General features: G+C 62.6%; 11 protein-coding genes across 12 annotated transcripts; 6 read left to right on the forward strand and 5 right to left on the reverse strand.

Moving 5' to 3' along the window:
• Positions 1 to 614: 614 nt before the first annotated feature.
• Positions 615 to 3,583, forward strand: LOC62_01G001175 (uncharacterized protein; the record flags this gene model as incomplete). 2 transcript variants are annotated; one of them, XM_062767653.1, is made up of 7 exons in its annotated part: positions 615 to 1,062; positions 1,104 to 1,394; positions 1,435 to 1,731; positions 1,780 to 2,010; positions 2,050 to 2,350; positions 2,387 to 3,042; positions 3,084 to 3,583. In XM_062767653.1, 4 exons carry the CDS (start codon positions 615 to 617, stop codon positions 1,878 to 1,880), a joined length of 1,137 nt encoding a protein of 378 aa, XP_062623637.1. In that variant the 3' UTR covers positions 1,881 to 2,010; positions 2,050 to 2,350; positions 2,387 to 3,042; positions 3,084 to 3,583. The 2 variants fall into 2 exon arrangements, with proteins under 2 accessions (XP_062623637.1, XP_062623638.1); XM_062767654.1 differs by having other exon boundaries at positions 2,387 to 3,583.
• Positions 3,554 to 5,264, reverse strand: LOC62_01G001176 (uncharacterized protein; the record flags this gene model as incomplete). Its single annotated transcript, XM_062767655.1, has 5 exons — positions 3,554 to 3,888; positions 3,938 to 4,228; positions 4,266 to 4,553; positions 4,595 to 5,028; positions 5,077 to 5,264. The coding sequence occupies 5 exons, from the start codon at positions 5,262 to 5,264 to the stop codon at positions 3,554 to 3,556; spliced, it is 1,536 nt and encodes a 511-aa protein (XP_062623639.1).
• Positions 5,265 to 6,312: 1,048 nt separating this feature from the next.
• Positions 6,313 to 6,948, forward strand: RPL21A (60S ribosomal protein L21-A; the record flags this gene model as incomplete). Its single annotated transcript, XM_062767656.1, has 3 exons — positions 6,313 to 6,334; positions 6,381 to 6,492; positions 6,642 to 6,948. The coding sequence occupies 3 exons, from the start codon at positions 6,313 to 6,315 to the stop codon at positions 6,946 to 6,948; spliced, it is 441 nt and encodes a 146-aa protein (XP_062623640.1).
• A 273-nt stretch (positions 6,949 to 7,221) lies between these two features.
• On the reverse strand, positions 7,222 to 8,723 carry SCI1 (Style cell-cycle inhibitor 1; the record flags this gene model as incomplete). The annotated part of the gene is made up of 5 exons (XM_062767657.1): positions 7,222 to 7,255; positions 7,297 to 7,425; positions 7,461 to 7,952; positions 8,059 to 8,247; positions 8,284 to 8,723. 5 exons carry the CDS (start codon positions 8,721 to 8,723, stop codon positions 7,222 to 7,224), a joined length of 1,284 nt encoding a protein of 427 aa, XP_062623641.1.
• Positions 8,724 to 9,662: 939 nt separating this feature from the next.
• Positions 9,663 to 11,901, forward strand: SPAC806.04c_0 (Protein-glutamate O-methyltransferase3). The gene is made up of 10 exons (XM_062767658.1): positions 9,663 to 9,933; positions 9,986 to 10,045; positions 10,086 to 10,116; positions 10,160 to 10,212; positions 10,269 to 10,478; positions 10,620 to 10,728; positions 10,764 to 10,916; positions 10,970 to 11,422; positions 11,467 to 11,497; positions 11,550 to 11,901. Exons 1-10 carry the CDS (start codon positions 9,781 to 9,783, stop codon positions 11,884 to 11,886), a joined length of 1,590 nt encoding a protein of 529 aa, XP_062623642.1. The 5' UTR covers positions 9,663 to 9,780; the 3' UTR covers positions 11,887 to 11,901.
• Positions 11,902 to 11,983: 82 nt separating this feature from the next.
• Positions 11,984 to 14,528, reverse strand: SPBC16A3.17c (putative MFS-type transporterc). The gene is made up of 5 exons (XM_062767659.1): positions 14,124 to 14,528; positions 13,987 to 14,072; positions 13,917 to 13,952; positions 13,427 to 13,821; positions 11,984 to 13,319 (listed from the first exon to the last, which is right to left on the reverse strand). The coding sequence occupies exons 1-5, from the start codon at positions 14,281 to 14,283 to the stop codon at positions 12,128 to 12,130; spliced, it is 1,869 nt and encodes a 622-aa protein (XP_062623643.1). The 5' UTR covers positions 14,284 to 14,528; the 3' UTR covers positions 11,984 to 12,127.
• Positions 14,529 to 14,907: 379 nt separating this feature from the next.
• On the reverse strand, positions 14,908 to 16,078 carry ndk-1 (Nucleoside diphosphate kinase). The gene is made up of 7 exons (XM_062767660.1): positions 16,016 to 16,078; positions 15,767 to 15,787; positions 15,493 to 15,638; positions 15,293 to 15,394; positions 15,197 to 15,241; positions 15,075 to 15,139; positions 14,908 to 15,023 (listed from the first exon to the last, which is right to left on the reverse strand). The coding sequence occupies exons 1-7, from the start codon at positions 16,048 to 16,050 to the stop codon at positions 14,979 to 14,981; spliced, it is 459 nt and encodes a 152-aa protein (XP_062623644.1). The 5' UTR covers positions 16,051 to 16,078; the 3' UTR covers positions 14,908 to 14,978.
• Positions 16,079 to 16,935: 857 nt separating this feature from the next.
• On the forward strand, positions 16,936 to 17,451 carry LOC62_01G001182 (uncharacterized protein; the record flags this gene model as incomplete). Its single annotated transcript, XM_062767661.1, has 1 exon — positions 16,936 to 17,451. The coding sequence occupies one exon, from the start codon at positions 16,936 to 16,938 to the stop codon at positions 17,449 to 17,451; it is 516 nt and encodes a 171-aa protein (XP_062623645.1).
• Positions 17,452 to 17,857: 406 nt separating this feature from the next.
• Positions 17,858 to 19,818, forward strand: Bckdha (2-oxoisovalerate dehydrogenase subunit alpha, mitochondrial). The gene is made up of 5 exons (XM_062767662.1): positions 17,858 to 17,968; positions 18,038 to 18,406; positions 18,535 to 18,720; positions 18,759 to 19,365; positions 19,439 to 19,818. The coding sequence occupies exons 1-5, from the start codon at positions 17,909 to 17,911 to the stop codon at positions 19,771 to 19,773; spliced, it is 1,557 nt and encodes a 518-aa protein (XP_062623646.1). The 5' UTR covers positions 17,858 to 17,908; the 3' UTR covers positions 19,774 to 19,818.
• A 304-nt stretch (positions 19,819 to 20,122) lies between these two features.
• Positions 20,123 to 22,611, forward strand: SCHCODRAFT_57589 (Glucoamylase). The gene is made up of 3 exons (XM_062767663.1): positions 20,123 to 20,542; positions 20,627 to 21,635; positions 21,706 to 22,611. Exons 1-3 carry the CDS (start codon positions 20,311 to 20,313, stop codon positions 22,520 to 22,522), a joined length of 2,058 nt encoding a protein of 685 aa, XP_062623647.1. The 5' UTR covers positions 20,123 to 20,310; the 3' UTR covers positions 22,523 to 22,611.
• A 149-nt stretch (positions 22,612 to 22,760) lies between these two features.
• Positions 22,761 to 23,861, reverse strand: Pim2 (Serine/threonine-protein kinase pim-2; the record flags this gene model as incomplete). Its single annotated transcript, XM_062767664.1, has 1 exon — positions 22,761 to 23,861. One exon carries the CDS (start codon positions 23,859 to 23,861, stop codon positions 22,761 to 22,763), a length of 1,101 nt encoding a protein of 366 aa, XP_062623648.1.
• Positions 23,862 to 24,136: the final 275 nt, after the last annotated feature.

Below are 24,136 nucleotides of genomic sequence, written 5' to 3' on the forward strand. Positions count from 1 at the left end.
CTCCCGGTGAGGTGTGGGGTGCCGGTACTGCGTGACCGACGTCGGCGGTGCAACGCTTTCAAGCATGACATCAAACAAAGAGTGAGTGGCAGTGCCGAAATACGAAAGACCCACGCTTACATCCATCCCCAGTCCTGTAATATATCAAGAACGACCAAAGTTGGAATGAATGACCCCGAGCTGGCCCTGGCCACTGTCTTATAGATCGCACACCTCGATGCATGTTTCATAGTTTCAGTTGACGGCGGGTCCAGTGTGAGATCAGCTACATTCGACAGATGGACACCGAGCTGTCAGAGTTTGGCGTCGCGGAGCGCACACATGGAGTGTTGGAAAGCGAGCGCGCCACTCTGGCGCCACTGGCGGTATTTAACGCGATTGATTGTTCTCTATTTTCCATCGTCATATTTACTCTTACACCGCCTCTTACAACACGGAGCGCATTGCATTCTGCCGAGGGCGGCCGGAAAGGAGCCAGGGCACCCGGACCGCCGCTATCCCACAGTGGGAGAGATGAGGGGCAAGCTCAGCGACGCGAGCAAGTCGTCGCACTGGGTGGTGTACCTCATCCTCATTGTCGGCAAGGGGGTCTGGGTACGTCCCAACATCGCAGCATGTATGCTAACAGCATCAGCAAAGGCCGGGAACAATATGTTCACCGGCAATGGGAGGCCGACAAGTCGGCCAAGATGTACTTTTTGGAGCTGTGGCTCCTGCCAAGCTTCGACTTTCGCATCGCGACGGACGACGAAGTCCGCCGGGTGAGGCGCCGAGTTCATGCCGTCCAGTCGGGCCTGATGGAGGCGTGGGGGTGCCACAGGTTTGAGGGACACCGCACGTCTCTCTTCCACCTGCCCGACTACAACTTCACCCCATGCAACATCGCCGAGCCGCTCACGAACTATGAGCCGAACGCAGCCAAGCTCTACACCATCGCCGGGCTCGACGAGCAGCTCACCCTCTACGATCTCGTCGTCGGGCTGCTGAAACGCAGCGGCAAGAGCGACGACTTCATGCTCACGTCCAATGAGATCCGGGACTACATCCGGCGAGTCGTCCCGGGTAGGTGTCAAGCTGCTGGGCGATGGGCGCTGACCTTGCAGAACTCGCATCCCAGCCCATTTGCCTCTGCTGGAGGTCCTTCCACAACAGGCGCGGAGTCATTGTGGTCGATGACCCAGGGTACTCCAGGTACATCCTCAAGTTGACGACTCCCGACAAGGTGGACCCCGCCTTGTACGCGTCAATTTGCACCATCTTCCGACCGCCTGGTCGCTCGACCGTGTCGATTCTCGGCAAAACCAAGCGCAACCTCATCATTGACACTCTCATGAGGTCTATGTACGGTTCAATGTCCCCATTCGCCATCATCGGAGCAATCCGGAGGCGCCATAGTGAGTAGATCAGCCGAGTCAGCTGCTAATAACGCCCCAGACCTCACATTCGATTCCAAGATCGAATGGGCGAAATGGAAGGGCAAGATCTTCCGCAAGGAGTGCGCCGAGGAGGACCTCGGCATGTGGTGGCGTAGGGCACGATGGGCCCTGATGGACGGCTGGGAGGACGCCATGCCGGTCTCGTCTGTGGAGAAGCGGGCGCTGCGATTGGGAGGCACCGCACCCACAGACAAGGAGATTGTGGTCGGCATCTTCGAGGAGATGCGGGCCAAGACGGGGAGGACAATCCTGTCGTCGGGCGAGATCAAGCAGCGCATGAGGGCGATGTGGCCAGGTGAGCACCACCAAGTGTTTGGAAGAGTCCAGCTGAATGCGCCTGCAGGCAAGTTCGACGACAGCCTGAGCTCTGCGGTGGTGCCAGTGGGACATCTTCGAAGTCGTCCGCCAGCATGCCCATCAAGAGCTCGTGCGCATGCACGATGATGCCAACTGGGAGCCGGCCCCACTCAAGCCTGACGCCAAGCCCCACATAACGGACCGGGCATCGAGCTGTCCATCGGCCGCGAGTTGACCGGCTGGGCTCTGACCGGCTCCATCATGTGCCGCCATCCTTGTGAGTGCGGAAGGTCCGAGCACTGTGCTAAGTCGCAAGACTACGCCTCCAAGGAAAACCTGCGCTTCCGAGTCGGAAATCATATCAATGATACCTGGCACGACGGCCCCCGCGAGACAGGGCTGTATCGGCTCGTCGAAGACTTCCCAGAGAAGGTTGCAGAGCGTTCCAAACGCCTGCAAGCGGAAGGCAAAGTCATTTACAACAAGCCGACTAGCACAAAGGCAACCACTCGGGGGACGTCGACTACTAAGATGAAGAGGTCGTCGACGACGTGTTCGCGGCGTGGGCCACCGACACCCGGTTGACGAGATCCTCTCGACAATCCGCCTTTGGTACAGTGAGTGCAGTGCAATGTCCGAGGCTGACGGGTAAGACGGGAGTGGCTCATGGCGCTGGCGCCGGAAGGCATGGGGCCGATACGAGGTGATCGACGTCGGGAGGAGCTCGAAGCGGCTGAAGGTCATCTGCCAGCACGCCACAAGCTCGTAGATGTCGTCGCCCCCGTTCACCGGGCCGAGCTGTCACTATATCAGCGACCTTGAGTTCGGCTCGGATCGCCGCCTCCGCTCACCACCGCGCAGCCCTCCACCGTCGCTGCGCCGCTGCCTCCCGCCCAGGGTGCCGAGGTCGACGAGTACTACTCGGACGACGCGCTCTTCTCGCCCAGCAGGTGGCCGCCGGCTCGGCGCAGCCCTCCGCCGTCGCTCCCCCGCCGCCTCCGATCACCGCGCCGTCTCCTCCTCGTCTCGATGCGTTGTCGCCTCGCAGCGTCATCTTGTCGCCCGCTCCAAGACGCCCCTCGCCCAGACCCAAACCTCTGGCTGGGGCGTCGCGAACGACCGCAAGGCGAGCAAGTTCGACTCCCACCTATGCCCCCTGCTCCGCCGGCGCTGTTCCCCCGGCTCCGACGGGCTCCCTCGCCTCCGACCGACGAAGCTCACTTCGATCGAGCCATCAAGCGGGCCGAGGATGATGCCGCCGACGCGCAGAAGAAGCTCGCCGATTTCGACGGCAAGAGGGGAGACATGAGTGAGTGAAAGCCCGTTGATGGTCTTGGCTTACGCATTCGGACATTTGCGACGTTATCGAGTCGTCGAACGAGGCGGACGCGCATGTGAAGGCTCTCAAGCGCATCAAGAAGAACGTACTGCAGTTCCAGCAGAGCAAGAAGTCGAGGCGTGTGTGAGTAGAAAACCGATGGGATAGGATATGTGCAGACATCGAGACAAACAATCCAATCTTGTATTGGTGGTGCTTGGTGCAGGCCTGAGGGGCGTGGTCAGAAGAGTGGTGTGATGGAGTGAACGGACATCTAAGCGTGTATGCCGGCCGTGGAGAAGGATCGATACTTGGCTTGTCGTCATGCATACAATTGGCGCTCTTTCTGTCCTACGGCTCTATCGCCTGGGCCGCTTTGCTCTCCCGCTGCCCTCACCACCAGAGGCCCCCGCAGACGGATTGTCGGCCATCACACGCCAGATGCAAAAGACGTTGCTCCTGGGTCCCTCGGCGTAGAGAACATCGACATACACAGCCGGCCTTAACACCGGCGCCGCCGCAAAGAGGTAATCTGCCTGTTAGTCGGATTGCGTAGGTGTAGGGGTGTCCACTCACAAGTATGCCGCCTCAAAATGGCGCCTTGGAGCGCGTTGAAGCTTAACCCCTGGCCCCACGAGCCCCGAATCGCCTCCACCATGAGGTCCACAATCGGCCTCTTCGGACACGGTTGTGGTTCGAGCGGGGAGGGCGTCCAGCTCTCGTTGGCGTGGAGTCGGAGGATCTTTTGCTTGAGCCCCGTGTGGTGCCCGACGACCTCGAAACGGCTCCACGCCTTCCAGTTGTGCCCAGCAAACTTGACCCAGAGCTTGTCTCCGTCTAGAGGTGTCAATATTATCGGTATTCCCGACTGATGGAGGCAACGTACTGGGAGACAGCTCTCGCAGGCGTTGGTTGAGCTCACCGCTGGACACCAACGTGGCCCCGGTCCTCTCAACGATATCCTCGAAGGTGTCGATCACGAGCTCTTGAAGAGTCCTCGGGTCTTCAGTGGCGAGAATTCGCCGCTCCATTGCCGTGAACGAGGCATTCTCCCAGCCATCAGCCAGCCCCCAGAGCTTGCAACGGGTGTTGAACTGGGTAGAGGGGACAGTGGAGAAAAGTTTCCCCTCGCGTTCCCGCATCGTCCTCGACACTTGATCGCAACTCAACTTGACGCCTGCCGTGTAAGCCTTAGGGCTTCTGTGCTCACTTACCATGGCGGCGCTCGATGGCGAAACTGATGATCTGCCCCGATAAGCATGGCCATAACGCGGTGGCCATGGCTTCGACGATGAAATCTCGCCGAAAGCGCGGAGCATCTATCTGGGCATTGCCTGGAGACTTCAAGAGCTTGGACATCGCTTCGTACACGTCCGTGTTGACCTTGGCGGGGTCACGGAGCTCTAGCAGGCCAGCCGACGTGGACGACTGACAGTGCACCTTCACGTTCTTCACGCGAAGGCACCGGGGACGCATCAGCGTAGCCGATTGCTCGGCGAATACTGCGGAGTTAGAGTTGAATGTCTGTGACAGGTTTACTTACCCGGGACCACACGGCAGAGGTAAAAAGAAACCTCTTCGACGAAGAGGCGGTGCGGTGGGCCGGCGCAGAGGAGGATTGCAGTCACGAGTTCATCAAGGGTGAACTCGCGCTGGGCTCCGGCCAAACTGTAAAATGGCGGAGGAGGGGGTATCGTCTCGCGATGCCACTGGTGGTTGCCGATGGGCACGCCCCTGTTGCACGAGTCGATGAGGCATGCCGGGTCGGCGAAGAACTTTCGGAGGTCCTGACCGCGGAGCGTGTCGAACAGCACCATGCCGACCGTCTCCGCGAAGTAGATGAACTCGCGTTTCTGCTTGATCTCGCCCTGCGTGGCAGTGCGGAAATCGAAGGAGGGGAAGCGGCAGAGCTCGAGCATCGCCATGCGATACTGCGGCAGCGCCTTTCGGCACTGGCGGTACAGGTACATGGCTTTACTGATCAATCGAGTCAGCCAGTGCCCTCCACCCGCACAAAACACTTACCCGCTCATGTTCTGCATGCCCGAGAGGTGTGTCGCATAGCGGCTCTGGCCGCCAGTCTGTGTGTTGGCGGTGGCGCTTGCGCTTCCGCAGTACTTGAGCACTGGAAGCGACGGGTCATCCGGCACAAGGAAGATGATGTAGATAATCATCCACCGGCACTCTTCAGCGCTCGCCATTTCGGCGACCATCGACTCCACGGACGGGTAAGGGGGGAGGGTGGCTTTCGGGGGTAGGTCTATTGATCGCGAACCAAGTCCAGGCCACGCTGTCCCTTGGCCGAACAATGCGTCAGTTATCATCGTCCATGCTCTCTTCACTCAGCAGGCCTCCGCGACAGGCCGCTTCGTGGAGAAATTCCAGGCGCGAGTGCGCGCCATGAATGGGGAGCAGGCACATAACGCACCGAACTCGGCCAGGCAGCACGGGCGCCAGGCTGGACCGACCAGCAACACGTCGAGTGCCGCCGGTGGCGCTGATGCTGACATCATGCCACGGAGTCCAAGTGGCGGCGTCACCAACGATCTCAGTGGACTCGACCACTCCCGCAAGTGACCGCCACTCGGTGGGCGGCGGCTCCTACACAACAAACGCCGACAACCTCCCCGACCTTGGTGCCTAGTGGTCAACTGTCGTGCGTCACCGATCAATGTAGAGGCAGAGATGTGTCAGTCGCAGGAGCCAAGTGTAGCGCGAGACGTTAGATTCGTTTGATAACAGCAGTTGATGAGATAAAGGAGGTTTGTGAGCTGGACCGATGTTTGGTCGCCCGGACGTCAAGAAGACAACTTGAAGACTACGGGGCACCATATCTGACCACGTGCTGGACGGAGTTTCGGTAATAAAATGACATGGCACTCAGAACCAGGCAAATTGCGGAAGCAAATTTTGAGGCGATGGATTGTCGGCGCTGCCTGGTGGTGGCTGCTCGCTGGCTGGCTGCTGCTCACCCGACATCGTTGCTGGTCTTTCGACTTGAGGTCTCTTCGTACACCAACCGACACCCCCCAAGTGAGTTTCACGCCCCCATCGACGAGCTCGCGATCTCCGACACGACGCGCACGACCCACGGCTGCCTCCGGATCGCCACCCCTTTCCCCCGCTCCTTTGGACTGGTTTCTGACCCTCCCCTCCAGAAAAATCCGTCAAGATGCCTCACTCCTTGTAAGCCGACTCAACGCTACTTCTAAGAACACAAGCTGACCTCCCCATGGTGGTTCGCGTGCCCGTACGAGGCACATGTTCAAGAAGAGCTTCCGCCGTTAGTTTTTTTCCCTTGGCTGTGAAGACCGTCTGACGTTTCCCAGAGCACGGTGCTCCCAACCTCTCGACCTACCTCGTCAACTACAAGGTCGGCGACATTGTCGACATTGTCGCCAACTCCAGTGCTAAGTCGCTCCCCCACAAGTTCTACCACGGGTTAGTAAAATGGCTTGGAGAAAGAGGACGGCTGGAAGAGGACGGTTGGAAGAGGATGGTTGAGGAGGTCGAGGAGGAGGTTTGACGAGGAGGAGTAGGGTCGGGCCGAAAGATCGTCGTCTACCGCGGATCACTAACGACCACTCTAGCAAGACCGGCATCGTCTACAACGTTGCTCCCCGCGCCGTCGGTGTCATTGCCTACAAGGTTGTGAACGGCCGCTACCTCGAGAAGCGCATCAACGTCCGCATCGAGCACGTCAAGCACTCCAAGTGCCGTCAGGAGTTCCTTGACCGCGTCAAGTCGAACGCCGCCAAGAAGGCTGAGGCCAAGGCCTCCGGCGAGACCGTTGTTCTCAAGCGTCTCCCCGCCCAGCCCCGTGAGGCCCGCACCATCTCGTCGAAGAACAACGTTCCCCAGACCCTCACCGCCCAGCCCTACGAGACCACCATCTAAGGAGCGCGGCACCTGCTGGGTTTTTGGTTGGTTTGTACTATGCAGAGACTTGATCTCTCACGAGATGGATCTCATTCACCCCACCGTGAAGCATATGCCTATGGCAATTTCTGCTTTCACGCGCCTGCAGTGCGAGAGCACGAGGCAGACTCAGTTGCACTTTGCGGGCTCTCTGCTGCCACACCTCGTGCGCAGAGTGGTACCATTCTGACTGCTGCACAACACGCGTTCAAGATACGACACCTCGGCCACCCCGATGCATGCTACTGACTACTAACCAAACCGCTGCTTTGCCATTTGCTTGAACCTGTAGTCGTTAGTGATGAATGCCAAAAGTGCCACACCCACATGTCCATCGTTGCAGCTTCCTTTGATCGGCGCTCTGCCATCCGCTCGTCCATAGACGCCTTCTTCTCGGCCCACTCCTCGGCCTTCTTGTCCGCACGGCGTGCAGCAGCGGCATCGCGTGCGCGCAGTCTGCGGCGTCAGCTGGGCCACCATACCAGACCTACGCAGCGGCGAACCCGCTCTCGCTTCCTCCCATAAGCGTGTCGTCGTCCACCTCGAGACCCGCCGCCTGGTCCTTCTCCCTGACCTTCTTGTTCTCGTCATTGGCGGCACGCTTCTCGGCCATCTTTCCCTCTCTCCCGACAGCGCGGGGCGCGACCTCCTCGGCGCGCTCGAGCGCCGTCTTGCGGGTGGCCTTGCGCTCCGCCGCGCGGTCCGAGCTCGCCGTTGCCGCCTCCACCTCGCGCGCGAGCTGGCGGTCCGACACCGTCGGCGCCGCCGGGCCCACACGCGGGCCAGGTGATACCGACCGCGATGGCGGCTCGGGGCGCGGGCCAATCTCGTCGTCGTCGTCATCGTCGTCGTTGCCGTCGCCTGCTGCGCCCAACCTCGACGCAGGCAGCGCCTTGCCGTGCGTCAGGCGGTCGACGTCTGCGCGCGCAGCTGCCAGCTCCTCTGTATTCACTCGCGAGCGGTGGCTAGCAAACGACCATTTACTGCGGCGTCAGCGGGCGTCACGCGGCGGCGATCGCGGGCGACAATCCCAAGGAAGGCTTCCTCCAACTTCGCTCCCTCCACCTCCTTCCCTTCCATTCCACTCACTACGCCGTCAAGTCCTTGGCCCGCGTCGCCGTCGAGTCGTGCGGCGCATAGCACTCGCGCGGCAGCGCGCCGTCGTTCCACCGCCGGATGAACCGCCGAAAGTACTTGTGCGCCTGCTCCGAGCTCAGCTCGTCGAGGTACTTGCCGCGCTCCTCGCGCAGCCAGAAGCGGTACTCATCGGCCTTGAGGCTCGGCGTCAGCACGGTGGGCGTAAAGGGAGCTCACAAGTAGTCGTCCTCGGTGATGGCGGACACGCCGAGCTCGGCGAGGTCCAGCAGCTCCTCCTCCGAGTCGCTGGGTGATGGCTCGCGCTGCTTGCGCGGGGACTCGTCGCGCGACGATCGATGGCTGCGGTCGCGGTCTCGCTCACGATCACGGTCTCGGTCGCGCCGGCTCTCCTTGCGGTCGTCCCGCTCACGATCCTTACGACTCGACCTCTCGCGGTCATCCCGGCGGTCCCGATCACGGTCTCGGTCTCGGTCTCGCCTGTCGGGGTCCCTCCTGTCTCGGTCGTCGCGCCGATCGTCCTTGTCGCGGCGCCGGTCGCCATCGCGGTCACGATCCCGCTCACGCTCACGCTCACGAGCTCGATCCCGCTCACCATCGCGCTCTCGCCGACCCTCCCTTGGCGACCTCGATCGATCCCTGTACGACGACGACGGCATGGTGCGGTATTTTGCCGACTGGTTGTGAGTTGGTGCTGCCCAAAAAGTGGAGGAGGCGTTAGGGGCTCGGGCAAGTCTCGAGCCACTGCGTCATTGCTGCTTCCACTCACCCGCTATTTGGCACCAAATGCCGAGCGAACTGAGAGCAGCAACTCTTGACCCCCCAAACAGGCCTGCACAAGACCCAAGGCGCAGGCCAAGACTGCTACGCCTATGTTGGCGCCCCTAACGTGCCCCAGGCGCAGTCTCCTTGCACACCACCGCCTCAATCTTCCGCGATAACGATCAAGATTCCCATGCCAGAGGACCTCACACGCAGCGCTCGATCCCACCAGCTAACTTCTGTGCTATTTAATACCGCATGGCAGATCAAGAACCAGCTCGGCAAGAACCAATACGCTGTGCTGCTGTGGTGCGCGAGATAACACGGAAGCCTCGGTGGGAAGCGCGTGCGATAGAGAGACAAAGGCAGGCACAAGTGGGGGTGCTTGGACCAGGGCCAGATGTCGCAGGTCGACGTGGTCAAACAGAGCCTCCCCGGGGCGTAGACACAGAGGGGAAGAAACTGCAGCGTTCATCTGCTGCTGCGGACGCGCCGCTGACGAACGAGGTGGTGCGGAGCTCCTACACCCGGCATGAGACGGCTATTGCCCCAGTAGCTGGCGGTTCCCCATTCCAACGTCCCCCCTCAAACTTGCGCCGTGCCCCCCCTGGATACGATGGGACGCCTCGTTCCCACAGGTGTGTGCGGTGTGCTGCTGCGGTGCCAACTGATTGATTGGGCACGCGCTCAGAGCTTAGCTTGTGGTGCCAGGGGAAAGGCGAGATATGGGGTACGCGATGCTCAGGGCACACGCGGTGTAACATCACATCAAACGTGCCAAACCCCAGGGACAATGTGGTTGTGTGGGTGACTTGTCGCAGTGACGTCGGAAACATCGGAGGGGCACTCGGCGCCAGTGAAATCATTGCGTTGGAGTGAGATACGAGGGGGTTTGCTAGGCAACCACCTCTAGCTGCTGCAGGTGCAGCTGCTGTGCAAGCACACGCCGCGTGCATGTATAATGGACCCGCTTCTCTGATTCACTCTTCATCCTTCTGGCTTTCACTGCTGTTCCAGAACCGCCACTCACCATCGTTATCACTCACAATGACATCGACCCCGACCACCAAGTCTCACCCGAGCGCCAAGGCGCCGTCCAAGATGACGGTATGTAACCTGCGGGCTCGTCGTGGCGTTGCAGAGGCTGATGATATCGCAGCTCAACCTCGGTAACCTGCCGCCTAGGAAGGCGGGTGACTTCAAGAAGGAGGCGCCGGCGGTGAGTGCGATAGCGGTGGCGAACGCGCTGACCTCCGCAGTGGCCTCGCACACCGTCGCGAGTCAACCCTAGTACGTTTTCGCCGCCGCCGCGATACCGAGCTCACACTGCCAGACCAGCCCCCTTGGCCCGCATACCGAGGCTACCACGAGTACTCGTTCGCTCATGTGAGTGTGGTGGTGTGCCCTCTGAAGCCCTGTGCGCGTTCTCACACCCACCCCAGGCCACCATGGGCGTCCGCCTGCCGACAATCCTCGGCAAGGCTATCAACGACGTCTGGCTCACGCTCAACCAAGAGTACGACGAGGACCGGATCCTGGACCTCCTCGAGTGCATCCATCGCATGGACACGCTCATGGCCGACCTGCAGAACAATGCTACGCTGCGCCCGATTGTCGACGACGGCGCAGGCGACGTCGCGCTCTGGAACAAGGTATGTGGGAATGAGTGGCGAGGGCGTGTGATCGGATCTGGTGGCGTTTGCTGATATGATAACGCAGGAAATCGCACGAGTATGTCGGCTGTCGTCGGCTCCTGGCGAAATCTGTCGCGCTCCCCGCTAACCTACCACCAGTTCTTCCGCGGCAAGGACTTTATGAACGCGCCGTGGCTCTTTGCCGAGGCGTACAAGTACCGCCGCCTGAGGGAGTGCTTCTCCCTCAGCAAGTACTGGGTGGATTATGGTGGGTGCCGTGATTGCGCCACGCTCACCCGCCAGACGTCTTCTTCCGCCAAAAGTGCGACACGTTCTCACGCTCGTCGCAGGCCGTGTTTGAGCTCTCGACGCGCTTCCACGAGCCGGCGCAGGTCAACGGCAGCGCAGCGGACCAGGCCAAGAAGAACCGCCTCATCTTCCTCGAGCTTACGCAGAGTGAGTAGACTCAAGCTCGCCATCGTTACCTACCACCCTGACACCACGCCCAGTCTGCCTGTGGGGCAACTCGACCGACCTGTCCCTACTCATCGACATGACCGAGGAGGACATCAAGAAGCTCCAGTCGACCGGCGGCGAGCACCTCGCTGCCACCGAGAAGAACATTCTCGGCAACGACCTGGACAAGCTCGCCGACTACGTGCTCTCGCTCAAGGGCGCGCGCATCGACTTTGTGCTCGACAATGCCGGCTTCGAGCTCTACTGCGACCTCGTGTACGCCGACTGGCTGATCCAGTCGGGCATTGCGAGCACGGTCGTCTTCCACGGGAAGCGCATGCCGTGGTTCGTGTCCGACGTGACCAAGCAGGACTGGAACTGGCTCCTCAATATCTGTGTGCACGGCAACCTCTTCCCCGAGGTCTCGGAGGAGGAGAACAACTCGCTGCGCGAGATGGGCCGCAGGTGGAAGCAGTACGAGAAGGAGGGCAAGTGGAAGTACGAGTGTGAGTGGGCGGGAAAAGTACATGTGCAGTTGCTGACGACTCAGCACATCCGTTCTGGAGCACGGGCTACACTTTGTGAGTCACAGCTATGCCTGCGCAACGGCCCCCCCGCTGACGCACACCCCAGCTGGCACCTCAACTCCGAGTCCCCCGACCTCTGGATCGAGCTGCAGAGCTCCGACCTCGTCATCTTCAAGGGCGACCTCAACCACCGCAAGCTCACATACGACTGCCACGCGCCGCCCGAGACGCCTTTCCCTGTGGCGATTGGCCCGCTCGCGGCCGACGAGGGCGCGCCGCCCATCTGCTCGCTGCGCACCATCAAGTCGGACGTCGTCGTCGGCATCCCCAAGGAGCTTGGCCCCAAGCTCGACGAGGAGGAGCCCGGATGGAAGATCTCGGGCAAGTATGCCGTCGTGCTGCTGTCACCTGGCGACCCGAAGGGCCGTCCCGCGGCGCAGTGAGCGCAGAGCGCAGTGAGCGCAGAGCGCAGTGAGCGCAGAGCGCAGTGAGCGCAGAGCGCAGTGAGCGCAGAGCGCAGTGAGCGCAGAGCGCAGTGAGCGCAGAGCGCAGTGAGCGCAGAGCCCAAAACTCAGATATGCTGTATTATGATGCATGGGATGTTGAAACGGATGCTAACAGATGTGACTATGGCTGATGAACCCCAATGCTGATGCGTCTGCTGCGTCGTGCAGCAGCGAGCGTCTAGACCTTTACGTCGGCCTTTGCGTCGACCTTTGCGTCGTCCCTGCTCGGTGTCGAGTTGAGGGTTGCGACGCTCGACTCGGTCGCCTCGTCCTGCCCCTGCGCACGCTGCGCCTCCTCGGGCAATGCGTCGCCCTCGCCGCCCTCGCTCTTCTCAGGTACAGGCGAGGCGTCGCCGGGCGTCTTGGCCGCCTGGGGACCGCGGTTGAGGCTGTAGGATTTCGTGGGGATCGTGATGACGAGGCAGATGGCGAAGATGATGATCGACAGGAGCCACACGGGGCGGAACGAGTCGGAGAAGGCCTTGAGCACTGCGTCCTTTGTCGGGCCCTCGGGCAGCTCGTGCAGCGCGATGTAGCCCTGCGCGCTGGTCGGCACCTCGAACTCAGTGCCGTAGCCTGGCACCTTGGTGAACTTGGACCTGAGGTTGGTGTTGAGGATGGCCGTGAAGACTGCGATGCCGATCGAGCCGCCGAGCGAGCGGGTGAGCGTCCACGCAGACGTCACCGCCGCCATCTCCTTGAGCGGCATCGCCGCCTGCATGATGAGCAGCGGAGACGACAGCGACAGTCCGATGCCGACGGCGGGGAGGACGAGCAGGCCATACTGCCGACTAAGGGGCATGGTCGAGTCGAAGAAGCCGTACATGATGCCGAAGGACAGCACAGCGACGGCGTAGCCCACCCAAACAACAGGGCGGACGATACGCAGGCGTGACTGGATCTGGCCGGCCACGACAGTCGACCACGACACGAAGATGGCGTACGGCAGGAGCTGGATACCCGACTGGAGGGCGTCGGCGCCGCGCACGCCCTGGAAGAACTGCGGGAGCAAGATGTTGGACGGGATGAACGCGAGCGCGTGCAGCGTGCTGGCGATGGTGAAGAAGAGCGTCGTGCGCGTCTTGAACATGCGCGCGGGGATGACGGCGTTGCGGGAGGTGTACAGGCTGTTGACGACGGTGAGCACCAGCAGGAAGCCGCCGACGGCAATCATGGCGATCGCGGCCGCCGTGTGGAACCCGTGGTCTGCGGCCCACGAGAAGCCCGTGATGAGCAGCGCGCCGCCCGCCATGACGAGCACCAGGCCTGTGAAGTCGAATGTGCGCCGCAGCTCCGCGAACGTGATGCCCTTGGGCGGGTTGAGCTTGAGCGTGAAGACGAGGAGGATGAGGGCGACGCCGCAGGTTGGGCTGGGGGAAGGTCAGCATGGCACAGTGTGGCGACGGTCGTGTGGCACCTCGACCCGAGCACTCGACATCACAACCACGAACCAAACCCCTCCCCCACACCCACTCACAGGTTGATGAAGAAGCACCAGCGCCAGCTAGCCTTCTGCGTGAGCGCGCCGCCGAGGATAGGCCCCAGAACCGCGGCGATGCCCCAGCTCGCGCCCATGTAGCCCTGGTACGTGCCGCGCTGCTGGAGGGGCACGATGTCGGAGACGACCATGGTGGTCAGGCCGATGATGCTCCCTCCACCGAGGCCCTGGAACGCGCGCGCGACAATCAGCCAGGTAATGTTCTGCGCGGCGCCACAGAGGGCCGAAAAGACGGTGAAAACGATGATCGCGATGTACAGCATCGGCTTGCGGCCCACAATGTCGGACACGCGCCCGTTGACGGGGGTCAGGAGCGTCATGGCGAGCTGGTACGCAGTTGCAACCCAACTGTACTGGCTCGGCGTGGCATGGAACTGGCCTTGTTAGCTCTCAGCTGCGGGGGACGAGGAGGAGGCCACACGGCGAGGAGAGGCATCTTCGGCCGTGTGGCTCCGGAGGGATGACTCACCTTTTCCGCAATGGTCGGCAAGGCGGTAGCGATGATCTGCCGTCAGCGTACCCCCAGACACCATACGCACTGTCTGGTCGAGCGCAGAGAGGAAGAGCACGAGGCCGATACTCGGCATGACGATCCAGAGGTTGTTGTCCGGGATGGCCGCGACGTCTGGGACCTTAGCTCCTGCCTTCCCTGCCACTCCCCATCTCTGCCACCCACCCGCATCGCCCTCGGTCAACCCGCCGCCCTTCTTCCTCCGCGCGCCGTCGGTCGGCGTCGCCGTCCCCGAGCCAGCCTGGTTCTCGACGTCGCCCAGCGCCGGGGCGGTGGGCGGCAGGTCGTTGGGTATTGGTGCCGTGTCGTCGTATTTGGCGCTCATCGTGTTGATTGATTTGTTTTGGTGTTGCCGCTGCTCGCTCCCGCCAAGGACCTGTTATACTTGCCGTGTCGTGTTCGCTGCTCGTGATGCGCTCGAGACAATCGCGCCACTGCTCACGGCGCGCTCGTTATCGATTATACAGCTGCCGGACACGTCCCGACAGCAGACACAGCGGCTAGAGTGGGGCAAAAGATGAGTCAGGCGTGCTGCGTCCTCACGCGGCGTCGCTTCCCCCTTTTATTGCTTTGCTGGGCGTGTGGGTTTGTGGGTTAGTTGCCGAGCCTGCCGACGAACCCAGGCGATATTTTGCTTGGCTCCATTGCATCGCGCACTCGCTCCATAAGCTGCGGCATGGCTGCGACGGACATATCCGAGCGAACGGTGGCTGGGGCTGTGAACAAGAGGGCATTGCACCCAAGCCTTGTCTTGGCTCTCTCCTTGCATCGGACCCATGGACCCATGTGCGGCCGACGTTCAACTTCTCTGGCCGCAGGCCGTGTCCACCCACTCTCCAACTCGCCGACTCCCGCCCCGGTGCAGTCGGATCCGCCAAAACCAAAATTTGCTTCCGCCACTCCGCCAAAAGACCAATCTGCCACACTCGTCATATGACGCTACCATACGCGAGACCATCATCAATGTGCATATCCAGGTCTCAAAAGGTAATAAAGGCAGGCGCGAACGATGCGACGCACTTAAGCCTCGTACACCCATGCGCTGTTGGCGGCAGTCCACTGGGTCTAGCATCTGTTAGCAAGAATCCCAGAGGTAAGGCAGAAATTGAAACTCACAAGGCCCTCGGGGAACCAGAGAGCGATCTCCTTCTGGCCGTTCTCGACCGAGTCGGAGCCGTGGCCTGGCGGGTTAGCACTACCATTCTAATGCCGTGCTCATGGCTACACGCTCTACTCACAGACGTTGGCGCCGGTCTGGAGGGCGTAGTCACCACGGATGGTGCCTGCAGATCGTCAGCGGGGCCACACCTTCCAACTCGACAGCCAGTACTCACCAGGGGCCGAGGCGAGGGGGTTGGTGGCACCGAGCATGACACGGCCGGTCTTGACGGCGTCAAGGCCCTCCCAGACCATGCAGACGACGGGGCCCGAAAGCACTAGAGGTGGTGTTAGCCTCTATACTCCTACTCCACTCTGTCGCCGACACGGGCCCAAGCCACGCGCCACGTAACGCCATGCCGCTGGTTCTACGCACTGTAGGTGATGAGCTTGGGGAAGAAGGGCTTGTCCTTGAGGTCGGCGTAGTGCTGCTCGAGGTGCTCCTTGGTGGGCTGGGCGAGCTTGAGGGCAGCGAGCTTGAAGCCGCGCTTCTCGAAGCGGGCAATGATCTCGCCGACGAGGCTGGGGAAGTAGGTAAGCACGGGCCGTCTTCGTCTATGCTATCCGGGCGGTTCGGCTACCGCACTGGCCCTTGCCGTTGGGGCGAACAGGCCAGCGTAGCGTAACTGCCCGGATTGAAGGAGACTCACCCGCGCTGGACGCCGTCAGGCCTGTGGGTGGGAGTGGAGGGGTAGGCCGAGTAGGTGCAGCGGGGCACGAGTAGAGTGCGTTCGGGATAGACGACGAGGTGTGAGGAAGCCGCAGGCAAAGCAAAAGAGAGCGAAGTGTCAGTTGTTGTTCATAGCAGTCTCATGACGTGGAGGAAGGAGAGGAGCAGCGCGCACAATGCCAACGCGCGCGCTCCTCACTCCCACCTCCCCTCAACCACCTCTACGCACTTGATCATGATGTAGGTCTGCTCGGAGGTGGACATTTTTGGATGTGTTTTGGTGTTTGTGTTGGATAGAGGTTGAAGAAACGTGCAGCAAAGTGTTATGGTGGTGCCCAGTGCCAGCGGTGCGCGACGACGGGACGCCTGCCAGGGTGCTGCCGCACCAACTTTCAAAATCCAGCCAGGGCGCGAGGTGCAAAAAAAAGATACCGCTCGCCGCGCACCTGCATGGCTGCCGCCGACTTTTTCCTGCGTGTGGCAGTGCACGTGACTTGGGCAGGTGTTGTCAGAGACTGAGTGCGAGGCTGGGTTCTTGATGCATTGCAGGGCTTCGTCGTCGTCGTCTCGAGCGAGATGATGGCCGACATGATGGCCTTGGATTGCGGCGCAGTGCAATGGCACACGTGCAGATCAGCGAGCGGCATTGGCCGTCGTTCCAGATGCCCACTCAGTGTCGCGTCTCACCCTCAGTGCAGGTCATCCCAGCGCTGCTTCTGCCCACTCTACAGCGTGCTTCCTACTGCTGCATGAATGGCCACTGACGCACTCGCAATCCTTGTGAAACGCGCTACATCCCCCTTGGCGTGTACCACTCTGCAGTCTGCCATTGTTCCCAACGCACACTTGGAGAGCTAACACGCGCCGCCGCCGCGCGCCACAGTGGCCATCTGATGCAATGGGTTCCAGGCACGGGATCACTTGTTAGATCCACACAACGTCGTAGCCGAAAGGGTCCTCCCCCCTCGTCCCTTGTCCCCTCCGCTTCAACGGAAACACTGTAATCTTCACTGTCCATCTCATCGCAGCGACAACAGTGCAACGAGGGCCGTGTCTGATCGTTGACAGTCCTCGAGTCTCCAGTGCCCCGCTCAGCCACACCTTCCTCCGCCCCGCCACGGCACCTCCACCCCACACCGCTCAGCCACGATGCCAGTCTCCTTCGCCCCCGGCCCGCACCCGTCCTCGTCGCGCCGCGCGTCCGCGTCCTCGCCGTACCCAGGCCGCGTGATGACGAGCCTCGTGCCGCAGGACCTTCCCTCCCCGCCGCGCAAGAAACGCTCATCGTCCTCGGGATCGTCGCCGTCCTCGCCCCACGGCAAGCCCACACCGCCAGCTTCCCCACTCGACGACCCGTTCACCGACGACCGCAACACGATGAGCATACCGCCCCGGCGGGAGAGCGTGGCATGCTACGAGCGCGCGTGCCGCGCCGCGTGCTCCCCGCAGGCGGACTTCAGCGTGCCCTACACCGACGACACGGAGCACGCGGCGCGTTCGCCGCGCGCGTCGTCGCGAGACCCCGAACGCGTGCCCCTCCTAGGTGTCGACGAGGACGAGGAGAGCCCCCGCCGCTTCGAGTGGCGCGTGACGGCCATCATCGCCCTCGCGATTCTCATCATCACTGCTGTCATCCTGGGCGTCTTTAGACTCATCGAGGCGTAGGGCGGGGCGAGGTGTGATGGCGGAAGGACGGGATGGCGGGCCTCCTGGCTGGATCCAGCGGCCGAGTTCAAGACCCAGTCTCATAGTTGTATTTCCATTAGTCTCGGCTCTTCAAAATCCACATCCATGCATCAGTGTATCGTAGTGAGCGTCGTTGTGGCTGCATTGCGCGTCGCTCTAGAGTTTGCTGACCCAAACACTGGGAGTGGAGCCGCCAGGAGGCAATCTCTCAGGCCGTAGGCCGGGACCCCGCATTTTGGCCCCACACCACCTGACCCGGCCCACCCAACGCGGTTACGGGCGGAGCATGTCAGTGACGACGTAAGGTCCGTCATTGAGAGAGAGAGCAGCATACAGTGGTGGGTGTGTTGCACGCTGCCCGACCCCACTGCAACACTTTGTACAACCTCGACCAAGACGTTGCAAGCTTACACTCACCACTCATTCACGCACAACAATGCTTCCTCGACGCGTCAGCAGGCTGTCCTGGGCAAAGATCGGTGCCCAGCGCACTCTGGTAAGTGGCGACAAGCAATGATTGTGATCGGCGAAACGCGACTCACCAAGCTTCTCCTTCCTCTTCCAGATCACCGGCCCCCCACCCGACCTCCCGGCAGTGCACCACACGACGCCGACGTCGACGCCGCTCCCAACACCGACCCCGCTGCCGGCGTTCACGCCGCTGCCGTCGCTGCATGCGCCCCCCGGCGGCTGGGGCAAGATCCTCCACTCGATGGACGACCCGGGCCACGAGCGCTCGCCCGTCTACGTCGCCGGCCAGGAGAAGGAGCGCATGGCGCGCAACACGCGCATGAGCTCGCCCCTCCGCCGCGGCGCCCATGAGTCGTGGTGGTCGGCCGACCAGGGCTGGTTCAACGCCGTCGCGGCCACTATCCCCACGTACCGTGTCCTCGACGAGGAGGGCCGCCCGGTCAAGGGCGCCGTTGTTCCCGAGGTAGGTTGGTCCGGGCCGCGTTGCCGCGGCATAGTGCCGGGCAAGCTATCATGTCCTTGTGGATATGTCCAGCTCTACAGCGTCCCCCCCCCCCCCCCCGTTGGCCGCCCACTCACACACACACCCAGATCACCAAGGAGGAGGCACTCAAGATGTACCATGTCATGGCCCTCGTCCCCGTCGTCGACAACATCCTGTACCAGTCCCAGCGCCAGGGACGTATCTCGTTCTACATGCAGTGTGCCGGTGAGGAGGCCGCCATTGTCGGCAGTGCCGCCGCCATGCAGCCCGGCGACGAGGTGTTTAGCCAATACGTGGGTGTGTGACCGCTTTGCAGCACTAACGCCGCCAGCGTGAACAAGCCGCGTTCCTCTACCGTGGCCTCTCCCTCAACAGGATGATGGCCCAGTGCTTCTCCAACGTCGAAGACGACTCGAGCAAGGGTCGCATGATGCCCGTCCACTACTGTGCCCCCGACCTCGGCATCCACAACATCACCTCGCCCCTCGCGACCCAGTTGCCACAGGCGGCCGGCGCAGCATACGCGCTCAAGCTCGACGAGGACCGCCAGGGTGACTGTGTCATCTGCTACTTTGGCGACGGTGCTGCGTCAGAAGGTGACTTCCACGCCGCGCTCAACATGAGTGGTGTGCTCGGCGGCCCAGCCGTGTGGTTCTGCCGCAACAACGGTTTCGCCATCTCCACCCCCGTCATTGACCAGTACGCTGGTGACGGTATCGCGTCGCGTGGCCCAGCATACGGCCTCGACACGATACGTGTCGACGGAAACGATGCCCTTGCCGTCTACGCGGCGGTCAAGGAGGCCCGTCGCCGTGCCGTCGAGGGCAAGAAGGGTGTTCTCGTCGAGGCCATGTCGTACCGTGTTGGTCACCACTCGACCAGTGACGACTCGAGCAAGTACCGCCCGATCGAGGAGGTCCAGGAGTGGCAGGTTGTTGGTGAGTGTCATAGTGTCGCCCCTTGGTAGTCGCAGGGGGGTCTGTGCGGTGCATGGCTGACCCTACCCCACAGACAACCCCATCTCGCGTTTCCGCAACTGGCTCGTTGACCAGGGCTGGTGGAGCGAGGCCGAGGACAAGGCCATGCTTCAGAAGAACAAGAAGGAGGTTCTGGCCACCTTTAACCGCGCCGAGAAGATGCCCAAGCCCAAGCTCAGTGAGATGTTCAACGACGTCTGGGCTGTCGGCCCTGGCGAGAAGATGCCTGCGGTCATTGCCGAGCAGCGCGCCGAGCTTGGTGGCCTGCTCAAGAAGTATGGCACGGCGTGGGAGCCTTGGCGCAAGGAGCTCAAGCGGTTTGTCGAGGAGGGCGAGGACGTCATGGATAGCTTTGGAAAGTCTAACTAGTTGGTACCAAATAGCATGTATTGTACGGTGTAGTGGACGTGAAAAGGTCGCCAAGTCGCGTTAGGCGTGTTGCGAGGGACGACCCCCCCGCATTTCCTATCGGGATTCCGGCGGCCGGATGTGGGGTGTGATGTGTGGGTCTTGTGCGGCGCGTCGTGGCTGGGCGCGGGCGGGCGGGCTGCCTAGCGTCAAGGTGTCGACGTCAGGGGCTGCCGGATGTGTCGAATGTGGACCCTGTTCTTGTCGGTCGTGCCATTGTAGTGCTGTAGATTTGCAGTGACGTTGTTTGGCTGAGCGAGCAAAGACACAACGAGACGGCCTGCAACGACCGCGTCTGCAGAAAAGTCAAAGCAGTAGTAGTCAGCTGGCACATAGACACTTGATAGCTGCTAGCCTTCGTCGTCGTCGTCGTCATTGACGTCGTTCGTTCCTCGGAGCCATCATCGCCGCACCACCGACGACGTCGAGCACACGCCAGCCCTGGTTCCTGCTCTCCACAACACACAACAGCAGCAGACCACCTGACCACCGTTCCCAATGTCCCACAGCCCACACAGACAACAACCAGCACATCGTAAATCGAGTGTGGCCGACATGGCCATGGCCTCCTCGCGCTCCTCGACAACAATCAGCCGTGCACACTCGATCGCGTCCCTCCCATCGCTATCCCCATCCAGCATGGCGCCAGCTCCCCGCCGCCCCTCCCCAAGGCGCGCACACTTCTGGGTCGCCGACGAGGACGACTCGGAGGCCCGTGAACGGGACAGAGGTGAGTGGGACGCCACGGCCACGGCAGTCGCCAAGGCCTCCAACGATGATGGCCGCCAGCTGACACACCTTCCCCTCCCCGCAGCCATCGCACAGCTGTCCTCCGTCGCACGCGGGCGCGCAACGTCGATCTCGGACCTCGCATGGACCGCAAGCTCGGACCGCCTCTCGCCACTCGCCCTCCCCCCGCACTCGTCGCACAACGGGAAGCGGCCCAGCCTGCTGCTTCCCCCGCCAGAAAAGGTGGCGTTCACAGGCGAGGACAAGGAGCAGCTCGAGTGGGCGTGCGCTGGCGCCCAGGCGGCGGCCGCCACGGCGCGGGGAGCGCAGCAGCGCCTCCGGCGCCTTGTCGTCGTCTCGGCGCTGACCGCCGCGCTGTACTTTGCGTTCCTGCTGCTCGCGACGCGGAGTGGGCCGACCGACACGCGCCTGACGGACCTGTTCGTGTGGACGAGCACGCCGTTCGACCGCTGGGTGCGTGTCGAGCAGCGCGAGGCGTGGGCGCGGACGCTGGACAATATCGGCGCCGCGGCAGGCGCGAGCGACGGCGTGGTCATTGCCAGCCCGAGCAAGGGCGAGACGCCCGACGTGCCAAACTACTTCTACACGTGGACGCGCGACTCGGCGCTCACCATCTCGTCGCTGCTGCCCGCGCTCGTGCCAGAGGCGTACCTCCGCCCCTGGGAGGACGGGAACACGACGGCCGCGTGCCGCGAGAACCGCACCAACCCGCCGTTCGAGGACGTGCTCAGGAGCTACGTCAAGGCCGAGGAGATGATCCAGGCGCAGACCAACCCGTCGGGTGATCTCTGGACGGGCGGCCTGTCCGAGCCAAAGTTCAACACCGACTACAGCCCGTTCACGGGCGACTGGGGCAGACCACAACGCGACGGCCCGGCGTTGCGTGCGCTGTCGCTTATCCCGTACGCCAACTTTTTGCTCGACCGCGACGCGCCGGGAGACTTTGACTACGTCACGACGCACTTGTACAACCCCAAGGCGTACAGAGTGGCGGCGCGGAGCGTGATTAAGAATGACCTTGAGGAGGTGTCCAACACGTGGAACCGGCCTGGTTTCGACCTGTGGGAGGAGCTGTGAGTGCCAGCGAGGGCGCCGTCAGGCGCGCGTGAGACGTGACCACAGGGTATTGCTGACCCACCCCAGCAACAGATACCACCTCTGGGGCGAGGCAGCCACGCGCCGCGCACTGCAAGCCGGTGCCAAGCTCGCCTACCGCCTTGGCGACCGTGGCGCCGGCGCGTTCTACACTTCCCAGGCCAGCTTGATCGAGGGCGGACTCACACGCTACTTCTCCACCTGGGACCAGGTGTGGCTCGCCAACTTCCCGCAGAGCCGTTCCCGCAGCGGACTGGACAGCGCCACGCTGCTCACTGCCATCCACGCGGGCAGCCGGGGCGTCGACGACGAGCCGTACGAGCTGTCGCCTGCGCACGCGACCGTCCTCGGCACCGTCCAGGCGTACATCAAGTCGTTTGACGGCCTGTACGAAGTCAACGCGGGCAAGAACTGGACGGACGGCTGGCTCGTGGGCCGGTACTCTGAGGACGTGTACGACGGCGTGGGCGAGAGCCAGGGCAACCCATGGTTCATCTGCACGCACTCTGTCGCGCACGTGCTCTTCCTCGCGCACAACGCGTTCTTGGACGCGGGGCGGATTCCGCTCGACTCGCACAGCCAGAGCTTCTGGGCTGACCTGCTTGGCGGTGCGAGCGTGCCGTCCGAGGGCAGCTGGGACGCCGGCTCGGCCGAGTTTGCGACCGCGACCAGCCGGCTCGGCGACGCGGCCGAGGCGTTCATGACCAAGGCGTCGCTGCACGTCGCCAAGGGGCGCATGAGCGAGCAGATTGACCGGGTCACGGGCGCGCAGCGTGGCGCGCACGACCTGACGTGGTCATACGCTTCGTTCCTTGACCTCGCGCGGGCGAGGGAGAGGGCAAAGGCGAAGCGGCGGGTGGTGTAGCCGAGTGGAGTGGAGTGGGGCGGTAGACATGGCATCTGGCATGGCATGGCATGGCATTGTACATTTTGCAAAGAGACATGATACGGAGGAGATGGCATTGTAGTGTTGTAGAATGCACAGTGTGGCGGGTGGCAGTGGCAGGGCACGGGCACGCGCTGGCAGTGCTGACTTGGGCACTGTGACATCTCGCCGCGGTCGATCCACAGACTATTGACACCGTTTCTTACAGAGTCCACCTCTACTCCAGCTCGCCAAACGCCCGGAGCACACGCTCGACCTCAACGACCGCCTCGTGCGCGGTAGGCCTGTCCTCGGGCTTGAACGTCGTACAACGGCGCATCAGCGCCGCAAAGTCGCCCTCGCACGCCATAGTCGCAGACGTGAACGCGCGCGGCATGTTCTTGCACTGCACGCTCCAGAGGAGCATGCCGAAACCGAACATGTCGGCGGGCATGTCAAACACAAACCCCGGGCGGCTCATCTCAGGCGGGCCGTACCCGCCCGTCGTGCCGTCGCTCTCGAGGTCGACGAGCACTGCGCGGCCGTGGCCGTCGACAACGACATTGTTCGTCGACAGGTCGCGGTGCACGATCCCCCTTGCGTGCAGGCCGCAAACGGCGCGCGCGACGTCGTACACCCAGCTGCGGCGCACAGCTGCATCCGCGAACAGGTGGGGCGCGCCGAAGAAGGCGTCCGTGAGGCTCGTGCCTGCGTGCGCCGTGAGCAGCTGCGTGGAGGTGCGGCCTAGCAGCTGGACGACGTGCGGCAGCCCGCGCGCGGCGAGCAGCTGCGCCACTTCGAGCTCGGAGCGGGGCACTTTGGCGTGGTATGCCGCGTTGCTCTCGGCGCCGTCGATAACCGGCAGAGAGAGGAACGCAGCGCTCGCCTGTGCCTGCGCGGTGCGCGCCGCATCCTCCGCGTCGTGCTCGGGCCCCAGGGCGTCCCAGTACGCCTCGGACAGCGGCGCCGCGAGCCGCGCGACCTCGTCGTCAGACAGCGCGGACACGGCGTCGCCGTCGATCTTGACCCCCCGCGCGCCGGGCACGGGCAAAGAAGGCAGCGGCACGCCGTTGTCGTTTATCACGCGATCCGCGAGGGTATGCGGTGCCCATACCGCCTGGTATAGCACCCCGTCGTGCTGCAGCACCGCGTGCCCTGCGGACGCGTCGCGGTGCCAGTGGTGCCAGCGCGTCGGGCCGGACGGGTGCGGCGCGGCTTCGGGGTCGGTCGTGCGCTGCTCGTTGGCGGGCTGGGCGGCGGCGGCGGCCTTTGGGTCTGTGGTGCGTGTCGCCTCGGTGGGCTCAGACGTGCCTTCGGCGAGTGAGGGATCCGTGGTCATGTCGGTGGGTGTGGGTGGATGGGAGAAAGGAGGGGAGAGCGAACGCGCTGATGGCGGCTTTATACCAACGCTAGCCACACCGCCGACACAAACAACCCACCACCACCCCACCCTAAGTGGCAGACGCACAGACGCACTCTCCGTAAGTGCCAGCATCAGCGTCAGGTCAGTCGAGTCAATGCAGCAGCCTGTCGGTGCCGACGACGTCTCTGCCTGGCCGCTGCCTCGTCACGGCGTCGATGGGCGCCGTCCCCACATCCCCCACATCCCCACAC

This window comes from Vanrija pseudolonga, chromosome 1 (assembly GCF_020906515.1).
Source record: "Vanrija pseudolonga chromosome 1, complete sequence".
In the NCBI taxonomy this organism is placed as follows: domain Eukaryota; kingdom Fungi; phylum Basidiomycota; class Tremellomycetes; order Trichosporonales; family Trichosporonaceae; genus Vanrija; species Vanrija pseudolonga.